The sequence below is a fragment of the Schistocerca serialis genome, chromosome 1 (genome assembly GCF_023864345.2).
Source record: "Schistocerca serialis cubense isolate TAMUIC-IGC-003099 chromosome 1, iqSchSeri2.2, whole genome shotgun sequence".
Lineage (NCBI taxonomy): Eukaryota > Metazoa > Arthropoda > Insecta > Orthoptera > Acrididae > Schistocerca > Schistocerca serialis.
This window is the reverse complement of record NC_064638.1, coordinates 919,832,570-919,845,518: the sequence shown is the minus strand read 5'-3', so window position 1 is coordinate 919,845,518 and position 12,949 is coordinate 919,832,570. Positions and strand designations below refer to the sequence as shown.

The 12,949-nt window shown below is 46.0% G+C and overlaps 1 protein-coding gene across 1 annotated transcript in view; it reads left to right on the top strand.

The window, feature by feature from the left end:
* Window positions 1-12,949, top strand: part of LOC126448207 (cilia- and flagella-associated protein 65) — a 170,905-nt gene that overhangs the window by 30,672 nt on the left and 127,284 nt on the right. The window contains exons 3-4 of the mRNA XM_050090995.1: window positions 212-350; window positions 8,322-8,464. Of these exons, the coding sequence (XP_049946952.1) occupies window positions 212-350; window positions 8,322-8,464 (282 nt within the window). The remainder of the gene's footprint in view (window positions 1-211; window positions 351-8,321; window positions 8,465-12,949) is intronic.

Genomic DNA, 12,949 nt, shown 5'->3' with positions numbered 1-12,949 from the left:
TAATATGGAGTGGGGAATTGGAAGTTTATTGTTTCTGTTGCCTCTGTGACTGATATTGTACTGGAAAACTTGTTTCTTTGTTAATCTTGAATAGAATGTTATGGTCAGAGTAAATACTAAATTTTCTTTTCGAAATGAACTTCCTTCTAACATCTGCCATGTAACTGGTCTTGCTCCTGCCTTTAGTAAGTATCTCGGTTTTTCGTTACAGGAACTTCGAAGTAAAGCCACAGCAAGGGATTATAGAGACCAAGTTTCAAATTGTTGTGGTGCAGCTTATACCCTCCCCATGCAAAGAATTCTATATGGAGTCGTGGCGATTACAGCTGAACGGCTCTGACCAGAACGAGGTAAGCAAAGTACCTTTCAGTACTCACACAGCGAAAATTTAGTTAAAGGAATTACTAATTTATTTTCAGAAGAGAAGTTCTTCAGTTGATAATGAATTTACCAACACACGTTGATCGCACTATAGCAGTCTTCTCAAGAAATAAGTAACATAACTTAAATGTAATTTCAGTTAAAAAGGGACATTCCGTCGATATATGTTCATTACAAACGGTATCGTAGATCACTGCACAAGCATAGGGAAGAAAAGAGACCGCTGACGTGAAATGTCGAACAATAATTTGGCAAAAGTGACGTGAGCTAACTCACTGATAACCCAAATCAAAAAGACTCAGAGGGCTTTGAAACCACTTGTTCCGAATACGAGTCGGACAGATTCACTAGTGCACAGCTCACTCAGAGCACGTTAACAGAGAGTGGGAAGTGTGTTAGTCGTAAATCAAAAGGAAACGAAACCAAGAAAATATTAAAACATATGCACATTACCAGATATCTCGGTATTTCAATGATTGACCGTATTGTCAGATACATTATCACACAGTGCGTCATTCCAAGGGATTGGTGCATTGGAAACCAAAACTAGCGGAATGCTGTCCATTTTGAATCGTAATGAGTACCTGTACCTACAATAAATTCTCACTGAAAGTACTGCGAATAAGGGCTACCATCAGCTGTAGAATGGAACGAAAACAATGCAAATTTGTTCCCGATCGGGACACGAACCAGGAGTTCCCACTAATTGCGAGCGTTCGCATTACCATTTCTTTTATATTTTTTCATTTTTTTGTGTTTTTTGCTTATTTTTTATTTATATTTTTATTTTCTTTTATTTATTTATTATTTTTATTTTTTATTAAATGATTCTACGTACCAGAATTCCAGGAGTCGCTAGCGCTGTTCCGATTGGCGGAACATCCAAACGTGTCTTCTCGAAATTTTAATGGAGATTCCGTTTGTAGTGCATTCAGAACTTCATGTCGGCAAAATAAGCATCAGCATTTCATGGCTTGGACGTTCCAGCTGGAAAGCGGCTCATGAAAGGCGCTACGTAGAAAATTGGAAAAGAACTGCTTGTGTCTGGGGTTGCGAAAAAGTGCACAGCGTCGAACGTTAAGGCACGTCCAAAGACCTAGTTCTGATTTCTCGCCGGGACCAAAAAGGTAGTGGACCGTATGACCGTGTATTCAATTCACAACGTTAGGTTTTGTTACGGAGTAATGAATCACATCTGGGAATAAGTGCGTCAGGAAAGTGATCTGAGCAGGTCCCTGTCGGGTAAGGAAAGCCAAGATACGCTGCGCGAGCCTCCAGACGTCGGACGATGAGAATCGCTGAGCGTCTGTGTCCTCTACACCAGAGTGAACACAGAGGGATGTGTCAGCGAGGCGGATGTGGTGCATACGAAACTGGTTGACCTGTTTGCCATTGACGGTGATATACCAGGTGGACTGGACGCTGGTGCCGAGATAACCTGCGTGCACCGTTTGCCACACAAGACGCCATGTGATCTCGGGAAACTTGCATTTGAATGCCTGATAACATGACTGTTCCTGACATGGAGACTGGCGCATATTCATGCGAAAGCAGTCAGGTCAGGCTCGGGCAGCAATGCCAGATTTTCAGTTGTGAGCTAACAAAATGTGCCGTAACTCTGTGTGAAATATGGAACAAGCCCACTCCACCACGCCCCCGTGGGAGGGAGAGGGAGGAACATTGAACTTTAAATAACATACCGGTACAGACAAAGGATCCCATCGCCATCAACAACGACGTGCGAGGGTAATCGGAACGGGGAACACTTGTGCCACATGGGCGATGCGTGAGGCTTGGTAAACATTCACTTATTGCGCACGCTGTACAATGTCGAGGGATATAAGCCGGTGGTCCACAAGGCCAGCCCTGATCGTTTGGAGGAGACATCTACTGTTTGTTGCCGCTGAACGACGGAGGTCATTTATAAAATCAATGCCGAAACAGCGGACGCTGGTGGTCCCACTTAGAGGAGCGACATATCTTTCAGGTAGACCCTCACAAATGAGCAGAACCTTCAATTTGGAAATGTTAAGATAACTGTGTGATGCCTCCCCATATGTCGCCACCCAACTCAGAGCCGCGCGAACATCATCTTCATTCCGGAGGCAGGGGACTAGATCGTCAGCATAGGCTATACAACAGAAGCGGTTCCCATGCAATGTCAAGCCCACCAGGCGTTGGCGAAGCCCCTGCAGTAGGGGATCTAATGCCAAAGCATACAGCATCGTGGAAAGTGGGAAACCCTGTCGGACAGAGCGCTCGATCGCTAGAGGCGCAGTGAGGCGACCATTACAGGTATTCTTGAAGTCGCGCCGCTCAGGAGCCGCATTACTACTATTACTATACGAGGCGGAAAACCCATGTGTTGGAGGACCGAATTCAGAAAGGTTTGGTCGACACGTTCGAATGCCTGATTGATGTCAAGCGGTACTAATGTGCCAGGTAAATGTTGCGACCGTAGTAGCGCCATCATGTCCCCGTAACGGCAGAGGGCCGTATGGATGTTGTTGTCACCGCCCATAGAAGTCTGATCAACGGAAGGTGACGAATCTTGCTGCCTTCTTGAGTCTTGAGGCCAACAAACGGGTAAAAACTATCATGTCACTGTTGAGTAGAGTGATGACCGGTAATCACAGATCCGTGATCACCCATGTGGCTTAGGGACTAGGATGAGGACCCCATCAAGGAAGGTGGCTGGGATCGTCGTTGTATGGTGACATCAGTTCACGACAGATGGACGTCCAAGTGGGTAACAAAAGATAACTAAAACACTTGTAAAATTCGGGGGAGAGACCGTCAGATCCAGGGGACCTTGATAGCATCTAGGACTCCATCGGGGGTCACTTGTTCCTGAAGTTCTCGAGCCACATCCTCTGGCACAGTGTTGACAGTCAGTGCTGCTACCTCTTCAGTTAAGGTCGGGGGATGTGGGATGGCAGCGTACATCCGGCGGGAATGAGAATAGAAACCGTGACCAATGGCGCAATGCGTAGAGTATCGTCGTCCTTCCGCATCGGTGAGGTCGTGGATGAGAGTTCGACGACAACGTCGGCGTTTTGTGAGGAGGTGGTACATCGATGGCGTTTCGTGAGGCATATGGTCACGGGTGCAGGAGCTGACAAGCGTCCCTTCCCAGCGTCGTTGCATGAGTGACGTGGTCTGCGCTGTAGCTCGATGCACTATCGTATGACGGACAGAAGGGAATATCATCGAAGGGCAGTCACGAAGTATCGCATAATAAAAGTCCAGGGTGCTCGCTTGACAAGCTTTGAAGTCTTTGCCATGTTTCATCAGTGCTTTGCGTAGAGGTGGTTTCATGCTGGATAGCCACCAGGATAAGGTAGACATGTATGCGGAGCGACGTCGGTCGACGACAGAGGGCCCACGCATCCTCGACGATCCCTCAGCAATCAGGTGCAGTCAGGTGGAAAACATTTAATTTCCACAGGCCGCAGCTGTGCCACACCTGTTGTCGGGCGAGGGCGACATTCCAGATGTAGGCGTTGTGGTCAGAGAAAGCCAGAGGCCATACTTCGGCATGTCGAGTGTCGGCAGCAAGGGAACATGTGAGGTGTAAACGGTCGAGGTGACTTGACGAATGCGCCGTATAATATGTGAAACCTGCACGAGTGCCATGAACATTTGTCCATGTGTCAACAAGTTGAAGTCGGTCGATGATGACGGGGAGGGCCGCACACGGGGAATCACATGGAAGCTCGTCAGTAGGCCCTCGTCTGGATTTGAAATCGCCACCGAGGACCATTTCATCCAGGGAACCCTGAAAAAGCGGCGTTACCTCGTCAGCGAAGAAGGTGTGTTGGTCACGATGTAAACGAGCCGGACGGCGCATATACGTTGAGGATGCGGACGCCGAACAGCGTGAGAGCCATACCTCTAGCATTAGGACGGTACACTACATCTTCAGCAGAGAGTCCAGTGTGGAGGAGGATGGCAACTTCACGATCGTTGTCAGAGGCATGGGAGATGTGTGCCGTGCAGCAAGTGGGGGCGTAGAAATCAAAGACGATCACTTCTTGGACGAGGGGAATGTCGACATCAGCAGCATAAATGGTCCCTCAGAACATCGTCAGTTTGTGTGGAGCCCAAATGGTGGTCAGATTCATTGTCGCGACGCGGTAGTGTTGTGGGCATGCTCCCACTACTGGCACAGATGGGCCAGCAGAGATGTCCGGCTGACGTGTAACATCCGGCGCAGTCACTGTAGCCGCAATCACTGGATGGAAGGTGGGTCAGGCACCTTCAAGTGACTCTGCCTGACAAGAGAGGCACCATTTCGATCTGCTCCATTGTCGACAATGTCAGCCGAGGATAACGGAACAGGTGGCAAGCGACTGTCGCATTCATCGAGGGTGAGGTGTGATGACGCTGCTGTTGTAGGATCCGGAGAATCTCCCTCCACGGGATCTATCGTTGTCAGGTTGGATCGCTCCTCAGACGGGACGTCAGAAGCGGCCACTCCTGTCGTCAGGACGCTCGAAGGGAGATCACTGCCTGTGATGCCACATGAAGAATGTGTCGTCGGATGGCGTTTTCGGGGCGGCCACTGCTTTCGGAGGTGCTGTTCTCTGTCAGAATGTGGACGTTCAACGTCCGAGGTCGCGCCCTTCTGAAGAAAAGCAGAGGTAGGCACCGCACTCGCATCGATGTCCATCGCAGCAGGCGGGCTGGTCATCGAGCTTTGGAGAGTTGGTAGTCTCGTAACTGTCGGAGGAGATGGTGCCGGTAAGGTCGCGGCAGCACCGTCATTTCCGGTGGGGAGTGCCGGGGGGAGAACACAGGCGCTTCATGAAGTGACGCATCAGGGTTGTGCACGGCTATGGCGTAGTCTGGTAAATAAGTGACCGTCGCTTTGGAAGCTGAGTCACTGGTCGGGATCTGGAGCAAACGTCGAAGGAGACAGTCTGACCGAACATGGCCCTCTTGTCTCCGCAACCGGCACACGTCCACGGCTGGCCGTCATACATAACGATGCCTCGCACGCCACCTATCAGCAGATCGGATGGTACGTGTTTGGACAGTTCGATCTTGATTTGGCGGACACAATTCAACACGTGGTATGTCGTGAACGTCTGCCATTTTTCTGCGATGTAGTCCACAACACTTCCGTAGGGTTGGAAAGCTTCGACGACCACGTCTTGTGGCACTTCGAAAGGGAGCTCAAAGACCCGAATTGTTCGAAGACCGAAACCAGAGTGATCGACCGTTACCTCCCCTATATTCCCGTCAGTATGCTTAAAGTTGAGTCCATGTGCGTGTTGTCGAGCTACCTCAGCACATGCTTCCTCCGTCGTCATTTTAATATAGATGATACTGCCAGTGACATAGAAGTGAATACCTATCACTTCATGGGGGTCCGGACGTAGCTCTTCGCGAATGAATTGTTCTATTTTATAAGCGCTTGGTCGTGCATGATCGGCTTGGAATGTTATTTTAAGTGTCGCTCGGCGGTAACAGTGCGCCATGAGGTACAGTATTAATGGACGCTACACAACACGAAATACCGCGACGCGGAAGTAAACAATCGCGTTGCGTTGTCCGGCGCGTGGAACCGGTCCGCACGCGACCACGGCCGAAAGTCGACTGCGACCATTTGGTTACCCGTGCACAACGCACGGCCACACCCAAACTTCCATGTGTCGTCAACCATGCGTCTACGGCCTTCACTCGTACATCCATTATGTATATTCCCGTACAGGTCAGACGTTGCACTTGAAAGTCGCTTGCCCGGTATCGTCAGATAAATGCGATATTGCAGTGCCTGTCTTATTCTGATTACGGTGCAAATTTCTTTTGGAAATGCATGCATGGAACATTCGTGTCTTTCCGATGTCCTTGTGGTAATGTTGAAATGTGGACTATGACGACGTTATTACCAAATGCGTCCAAACAGGACCAAGGTGTTATTCTATTCTTGGCTGCCGAAGAACACACACCGGTGGACATCCATCGCAGAATGAACAATGTGCATGGGACATCACGCCTGTCGTAGAACAATGTTGTGTGATGGCGCCAAGTAGTGCTGTTGCTTCACGATAACGCACTGCCCCATATCGCAAATGTCGTAATGCAGCATTTACGCCAACTCAAGTGGGAAACACTCAACCACCCACCTTTTGGTCCTGATCTCTCCCCATCTCATTATCATGCCTTCAGTCCCTTAAAAAGGCCTTGATGGATCGACGATTCCTGTCGGACGAGGATGCGCAGCAAGAAGCTACGCACTTCTCCGTGCAGCAGCTCACAGTGTTTTAGCAGGCGGGTATCTTCAACCTGGTGCCTCGCTGGGATGATTGCCTCAATGCTCACGGCGATTTTACCCTATCGGTATACCGATTCTGGGCTGTTTTACGGAAATTTTTTGTATGTCCCTTCTAATTACATGCATATTGGTTCACAGAGCTAACATCTGTACACGAAATTAAGAGGGTAGCACTAGAATGTTTTGAATATTCATATAAAAAATCGCATTTACGAAGCCGTGCCCCAAAAAACAGGAATTATTTTTTAAAAGCTAGATATTCTCAAACTGGTTCCAAAACAGTCTTTTCCCCTTGAAAATATTCTACATTACAACTAATACATTTGTGCTTTCACTGTTCGAAACATTTTTTGCAGTCGTCTTTAGAAATGGCTGAAAGTTCCTCCCTTGTTTTTTTCTTGACTTCTTCAATGTTGTCAAATCGGTGTCCTTTCAAGGCCATTTTCATGCGTGAAAATAAGAAAAAGTTGCACGGAGCCAGGTCAGGCGAGTAAGGTACGTGGAGCAGCGGTACCATGCCTTTTTTTTAGCCAAAAACTGTCAGGGGTGCAGGTGCAGTTGTCATGGTGGAAGGACCAGGCTCCTGTCTGCCAAATCTTCCGTTAAAATTCGCTGAACCGAGCTCCCACGTAACCTACTAATCTCCTACAGTTCATCAATTGTCTGTCGACGGTCTGTGAGCACAAGCTCTCGAATGTTTTCAGTATTTTCGCCGATTCGGGTAGTCGATGGACGGCCAGAACGGGGTTTGTCTTCAATCGACATGTCGGCATTTTGAAATCGAGCAGACCAGTCGTACTCTGCAGTTTTCTCCACAGCGTCATCTAAGTAAGCTGTTTTCAACAGTAAAACAGGTTGAACAGCATTTTGAGAGAGTAGAAAACAAAATATCAGGCTGCACGTTGTTCACTTAAACTTGCCATCACAAAAAACTAAACCAGAACAAAACAGCCCTAGCAAAAACAATCACTGCAGATAAACAGGACAAACGAGGTCGACAACACAGGCAACACTGAAATGGCAATGAGTTGCGCTATACACGCCTAGCTGCGGAAATGCGTACAAGAAAACACTTCGCGAAATAATCTTGTGGGCGTGTTTCCCAGAATACTCTCAACGAAACAAAGTCTCACATTTGTCCTGACTACAACTGTTTGCATATATGTATAGCTTGATTGTTGTAGACAAGAAGACCACAACTATCTTCTCTTAACTATGCTGCTAATTCACACAAATAGCGCCGTTATCGGTTTCCAACTAACAGGTTCATCTTCAGACGGCTGTTCACGTTTAGACACACATTTATTGATGTTAAAATTTAATTTTCTGTGTTTTCTTGAAATTGCTTCAGGCTTGCATGATTACTGACATTGCTGAATTCTTTTCCCATCCTTCCCGATCTGCTCTCGTGCTTCGTCTCTAATGATCTCATCGTCGACATGACGTTAACCCTAATCTCTTCTTTCTTGATCACCACGTTTTATGACCTAAAATTCGCTGAGGAAAATGTATGAGTTCGGAGTACGGAAGATTCGAAAAATTCTCCTACCGTGTTAGAGAGGTTAGGAGTACGGTACGATTGAAGATTTCTCCTACTGTGTTAGAGAGAACAATTTGTTGCGACACTTATTACTGCTAGTTCCGTGTTCCCTTGTTGCAGGTTCCAGTGGTCATGGTAGGCCAGGCGGAGTACCCTGCTGTGGAGGTGGGCGTTAAGAACGTGGTATCGCTGCCACCTACGTTCCCAGGCTGCCTGCAGATACTGCGCGTGCCGCTCAGGAACTTCACCAGGCAGGGCGTCAGGTATGTCCCAGCAACACCTGCAACGCCACTTCTTGAACTCCGAATTAGTACTATCTACTGTGACAATATGTCGTACTTTTACATTTAGCGATATACCATTGACAGTCAAATAACTCTGTAGCCGGACTTATAGTATCAATTTTACTGTGCTATCAGAGCAAGAACACGTATTTCGCACCACAGTGTCTCGTATTTGTAGCTCACTGCCAAGTCACACAAAACTTTTAGTTTCCAGACACGCGCTTTACCACTAGACTATGAAGCCCGTCTATTAAGTGCGAATGAAAAATATAGTCATCTAATATGCGTACTTCGAAAAGCAAGAATAGGGTTTTTCGCGAAATACACAGGCGAAAAAAAATCGCAACACCAAAGGTAATTAATGTAGAGTAATGAAATTTCTGGACTGCATTTGTCTAGGTAACATATTTAAGTGATTAACACGTACCCGACTCATACGGTAATAGTTGGTGGTAACTTTAATTTACCCTCGATATGCTGGCGGAAATACATGTTTAATTCAAGAGGTATGCATAAAATATCACCCGAAATTGTGCTAAACGCATTCTCTGAAAATTATTTCGAGCAGTTAGTTCATGAGCCCACGCCAGTAGTAAACGGTTGTGAAAACACACTTGACCTCTTAGCAACAAATAATCCTGAGTAAACAACGAGCATCAAAACCGTTTCAGGGATTAGTGAACACAGGGATGCCGTAGCGAGACTGAATATTGCAATCCCCAAATCCTCGAAAAATAAGCGAAAAATATACCTTTTCATAAAAGCAGATAAAAATTCACTTGACGCCTTCCTAAGAGACAATATCCACTCATTCCAAGTTAATAAGTGTAGAACAGACGTGGCTTATATTCAAAGAAATAGTGCCGGCAGAAATTGAGAGATTTATACCAAATAAATTAACAAACGACGGAACTGATCCTCCTTGGTACACAAAACGAGTTAGAACACTGTTGCAGAAACAACGAAACAAACATACCAAATTTAAACAGACGCAAAATCCCCAAGTTTGGCGATCTTTCACAGAAGCTCGAAATCTAGATGCCTATAACAATTTCCACAACGAAACTTTGTCTCGAAACCTGACAGAAAATCCAAAGAGATTCTGTTCGTATGTGAAGTATGTTAGCGGCAAGATACAATCAATGGTTCAAATGGCTCTGAGCACTATGGGACTTAACATCTGAGGTCATCAGTACCCTAGAACTTAGAACTACTTAAACGTAACTAACCTAAGGACACCACACACATCCACGCCCGAGACAGGATTCGAACCTGCGACCGTAGCGGTCTCGCGGTTCTAGACTGAAGCGCCTAGAACCGCTCGGCCACCCCGGCCGGCAACAATCAATGCCTTCTCTGCGCGATAGCAATGGAGATACTATCGAAGATAGTGCTGCCAATGCAGAATTACTAAGCACAGCCTTCCGAAATGCCTTCACAAAAGAAGACGAAGTAAATATTCCTGAATTAGAATCGAGAACAGCTGCGACATGAGTAACGTAGAAGTGAATATCCTTGGAGTAGTGAAGCAACTTAAATCACTTAATAAAAGCAAGTCTTCTGGTCCAGACTGTATACCAATTAGATTCCTTTCGGAGTATGCTGATGCATTAGCTCCATACTTAACAATCATATACAACAGTTCGCTCGACGAAAGATCCTTACCCAAAGACTGGAAAGTTGCACAGGTCGCACCAATATTCAAGAAAGGTAGTAGGAGTAATCCATTAAATTACAGGCCCATTTCGTTAACGTCGATATGCAGCAGGATTTTAGAACATATATTGTGTTCGAACATTATGAAATACCTCGAAGAAAACGGTCTATTGACACACACTCAACATGGATTTAAAAAACATCGTTCCTGTGAAACACAACTAGCTCCTTATTCACATGAAGTGATCAGTGCTATTGACAAGGGATTTCAGATCGATTCCTTATTTCTGGATTTCCGGAAGGCTTCTGACACTGTACCACACAAGCGGCTCGTAGTGAAATTGCCTGCTTCTGCAATATAGTCTCAGTTATGTGATTGAATTTGTGATTTCCTGTCAGAGAGATCACAGTTCGTAGTAATTGACGGAAAGTCATCGAGTAAAACAGAAGTGATTTCTGGCGTTCCCCAAGGTAGTGTTATAGGCCCTTTGCTGTTCCTTATCTATATAAACGATTTTAGAGACAATCTGAGCAGCCATCTTCGGTTGTTTGCAGATGACGCTGTCGTTTATCGAATAAAGTCATCAGAAGATCAAAACCCACTGCAAAACGATTTAGAAAAGATATATGAATGGTGCAAAAAGTGGCAGTTGATCCTAAATAACGACAAGTGTGAGGTTATCCACGTGAGTGCTAAAAGGAACTCGTTAAACTTCGGTTACACGATAAATCAGTCTAATCTAAAAGCCATAAATTCAACTAAATACCTAGGTATTACAATTACGAACAACTTAAATTGGAAGGAACACATAGAAAATGTTGTGGGGAAGGCTAACCAGAGACTACGTTTTATTGGCAGGACACTTAGAAAATGTAACAGACCTACTAAGAAGACTGCCTACACTACGCTTGTCCGTCCTCTTTTAGAATACTGCTGCGCGATGTGGGATCCTTACCAGATAGGACTGACGGAGTACATCGAAAAAGTTCAAACGAAGGCAGCACGTTTTGTATTATCGCGAAATATGGGAGAGATTATCTCAGAAATGATACAGAATTTGGGCTGGAAATCATTAAAAGAAAGGCGTTTTTCGTTGCGACGGAATCTTTTTACGAAATTCCAATCACCAACTTTCTCCTCTGAATGCTAAAATATTTTGTTGATATCAATCTATAGACGGAGAAACGATCACCACGATAAAATAAGGGAAATCGGAGCTCGTACGGAAAGATATAGGCGTTCAATTTTCCGCGCGCTATACGAGATTGGAATAATAGAGAAATGTGAAGGTGGTTCGATGAACCCTCTGCCAGGCACTTGAATGTGATTTGCAGAGTATCCATGTAGATGTAGATGTAGATTTCAAGATCACAGGTTAAGGAAAGCGCTAGATAAGCCGCTGCAAATGTGAAACGCTGGTACATTAATAACCAGTGTAACCGCAAGAATTTTCATCGCAAGCATGCATTGGTGCATGCATTGTGTTGTACAAGTGTCGTATATCGGTTTGTCTGATGAGGTTCCATGGCTGTTGCACTTGGTCAGTCAGTACAGAAACGGTTAATGCTGTTCGATGTCCTCGACCGGAGACAGAACTAGTGATACAGCAGGACAGGGCAGCATGTCGACATTCTGTAGAACATGTTGGGTTACAAAGCGGTATATGGGTGACCGTTATTTTGTTGGAAACACCGCCTACAACGCTGTTCATTAATCGTAGTACAACAGGTTGGATCACCAGGTTTACGTATAGATTTGCAGTCATGGTACGTGGGATAACCATGAGAGTGCTCCCATTGACATACTAAATGGCACCCCATATTGTAACTCTAAGTGTAGGTCTAGAGTGCCTAGCGCACAGACAGGTTGGCTGCAGGCGTTCAGCTGCCTTCCTCCTAAATAACTCACGGCCCCCACTGTCACAGAGGCAGAACCAGCTTTCGTCAGGAAACACAACAGTCCACCGCCCTTTCCTCCAATAAGCTCTCTCTTGACACCACTGAAATCGCAAATGTTGGTGGGTTGGGGTTAGTGGCATGTACGTTACAAGGGTCTGGCTTTGCCGATTTGTAACAGTTCGTTGTATCACTATGGTGGCAACTGCTGCTCAAATCGCTGCTGCAGATGCAGTACGATGCGCCACAACCATACGCCGAACACGATAGTCTTACCTCTTAGTAGTGCCACGTGGACATCCGAAGCCCGGCCTTCTTGGGGCCGTACATTCGTGTGAGCACTGTTGCTAGCAATCAGGTACAGTTGCTACATTCTTGCCAAGTCTTTCTGCAGTATCGCAGAAGGAACATCCAGCTTCTTGTAGCCCTTGTTGACCTCGTTCAAACTCAGTGAGGTGGTGGTAATGGTGCCTTTGTTGCCTTAAACGCATTCTTGACTAACATCAGCTCACCACGTCCAGTCTCAAAGGAAACTTAACGCTCACCTTCGGTACAGCGTGTATGTAAAGTAAACCTGATCTGCGCTACTAGCGCCACTCTTACACGACCGGTGCGAAATTTGAATAGACGTCATCTTTCAGACATAGAAACACGCCAACCATCTTTCCTTTATGTCGCATAACTCCTTCGTTGTATACTATTTCTTTCTGACAGTCTATTTTCCCGTATTCTGAGTTCACAATAGGACACTTGAAACGCTGCTATTGTTATGTGCTTCCCTATTGTTCACATGGGCCTTGCACTTCTTATGTTTTTGGTGTCCTGTGCCGTTAACTTCTGTGATTTGCATTGAATGAACTTCGCCCGGCCGCAGTTTCGTCCAGTTAAACATGAAACATGAAAAACGTAAAG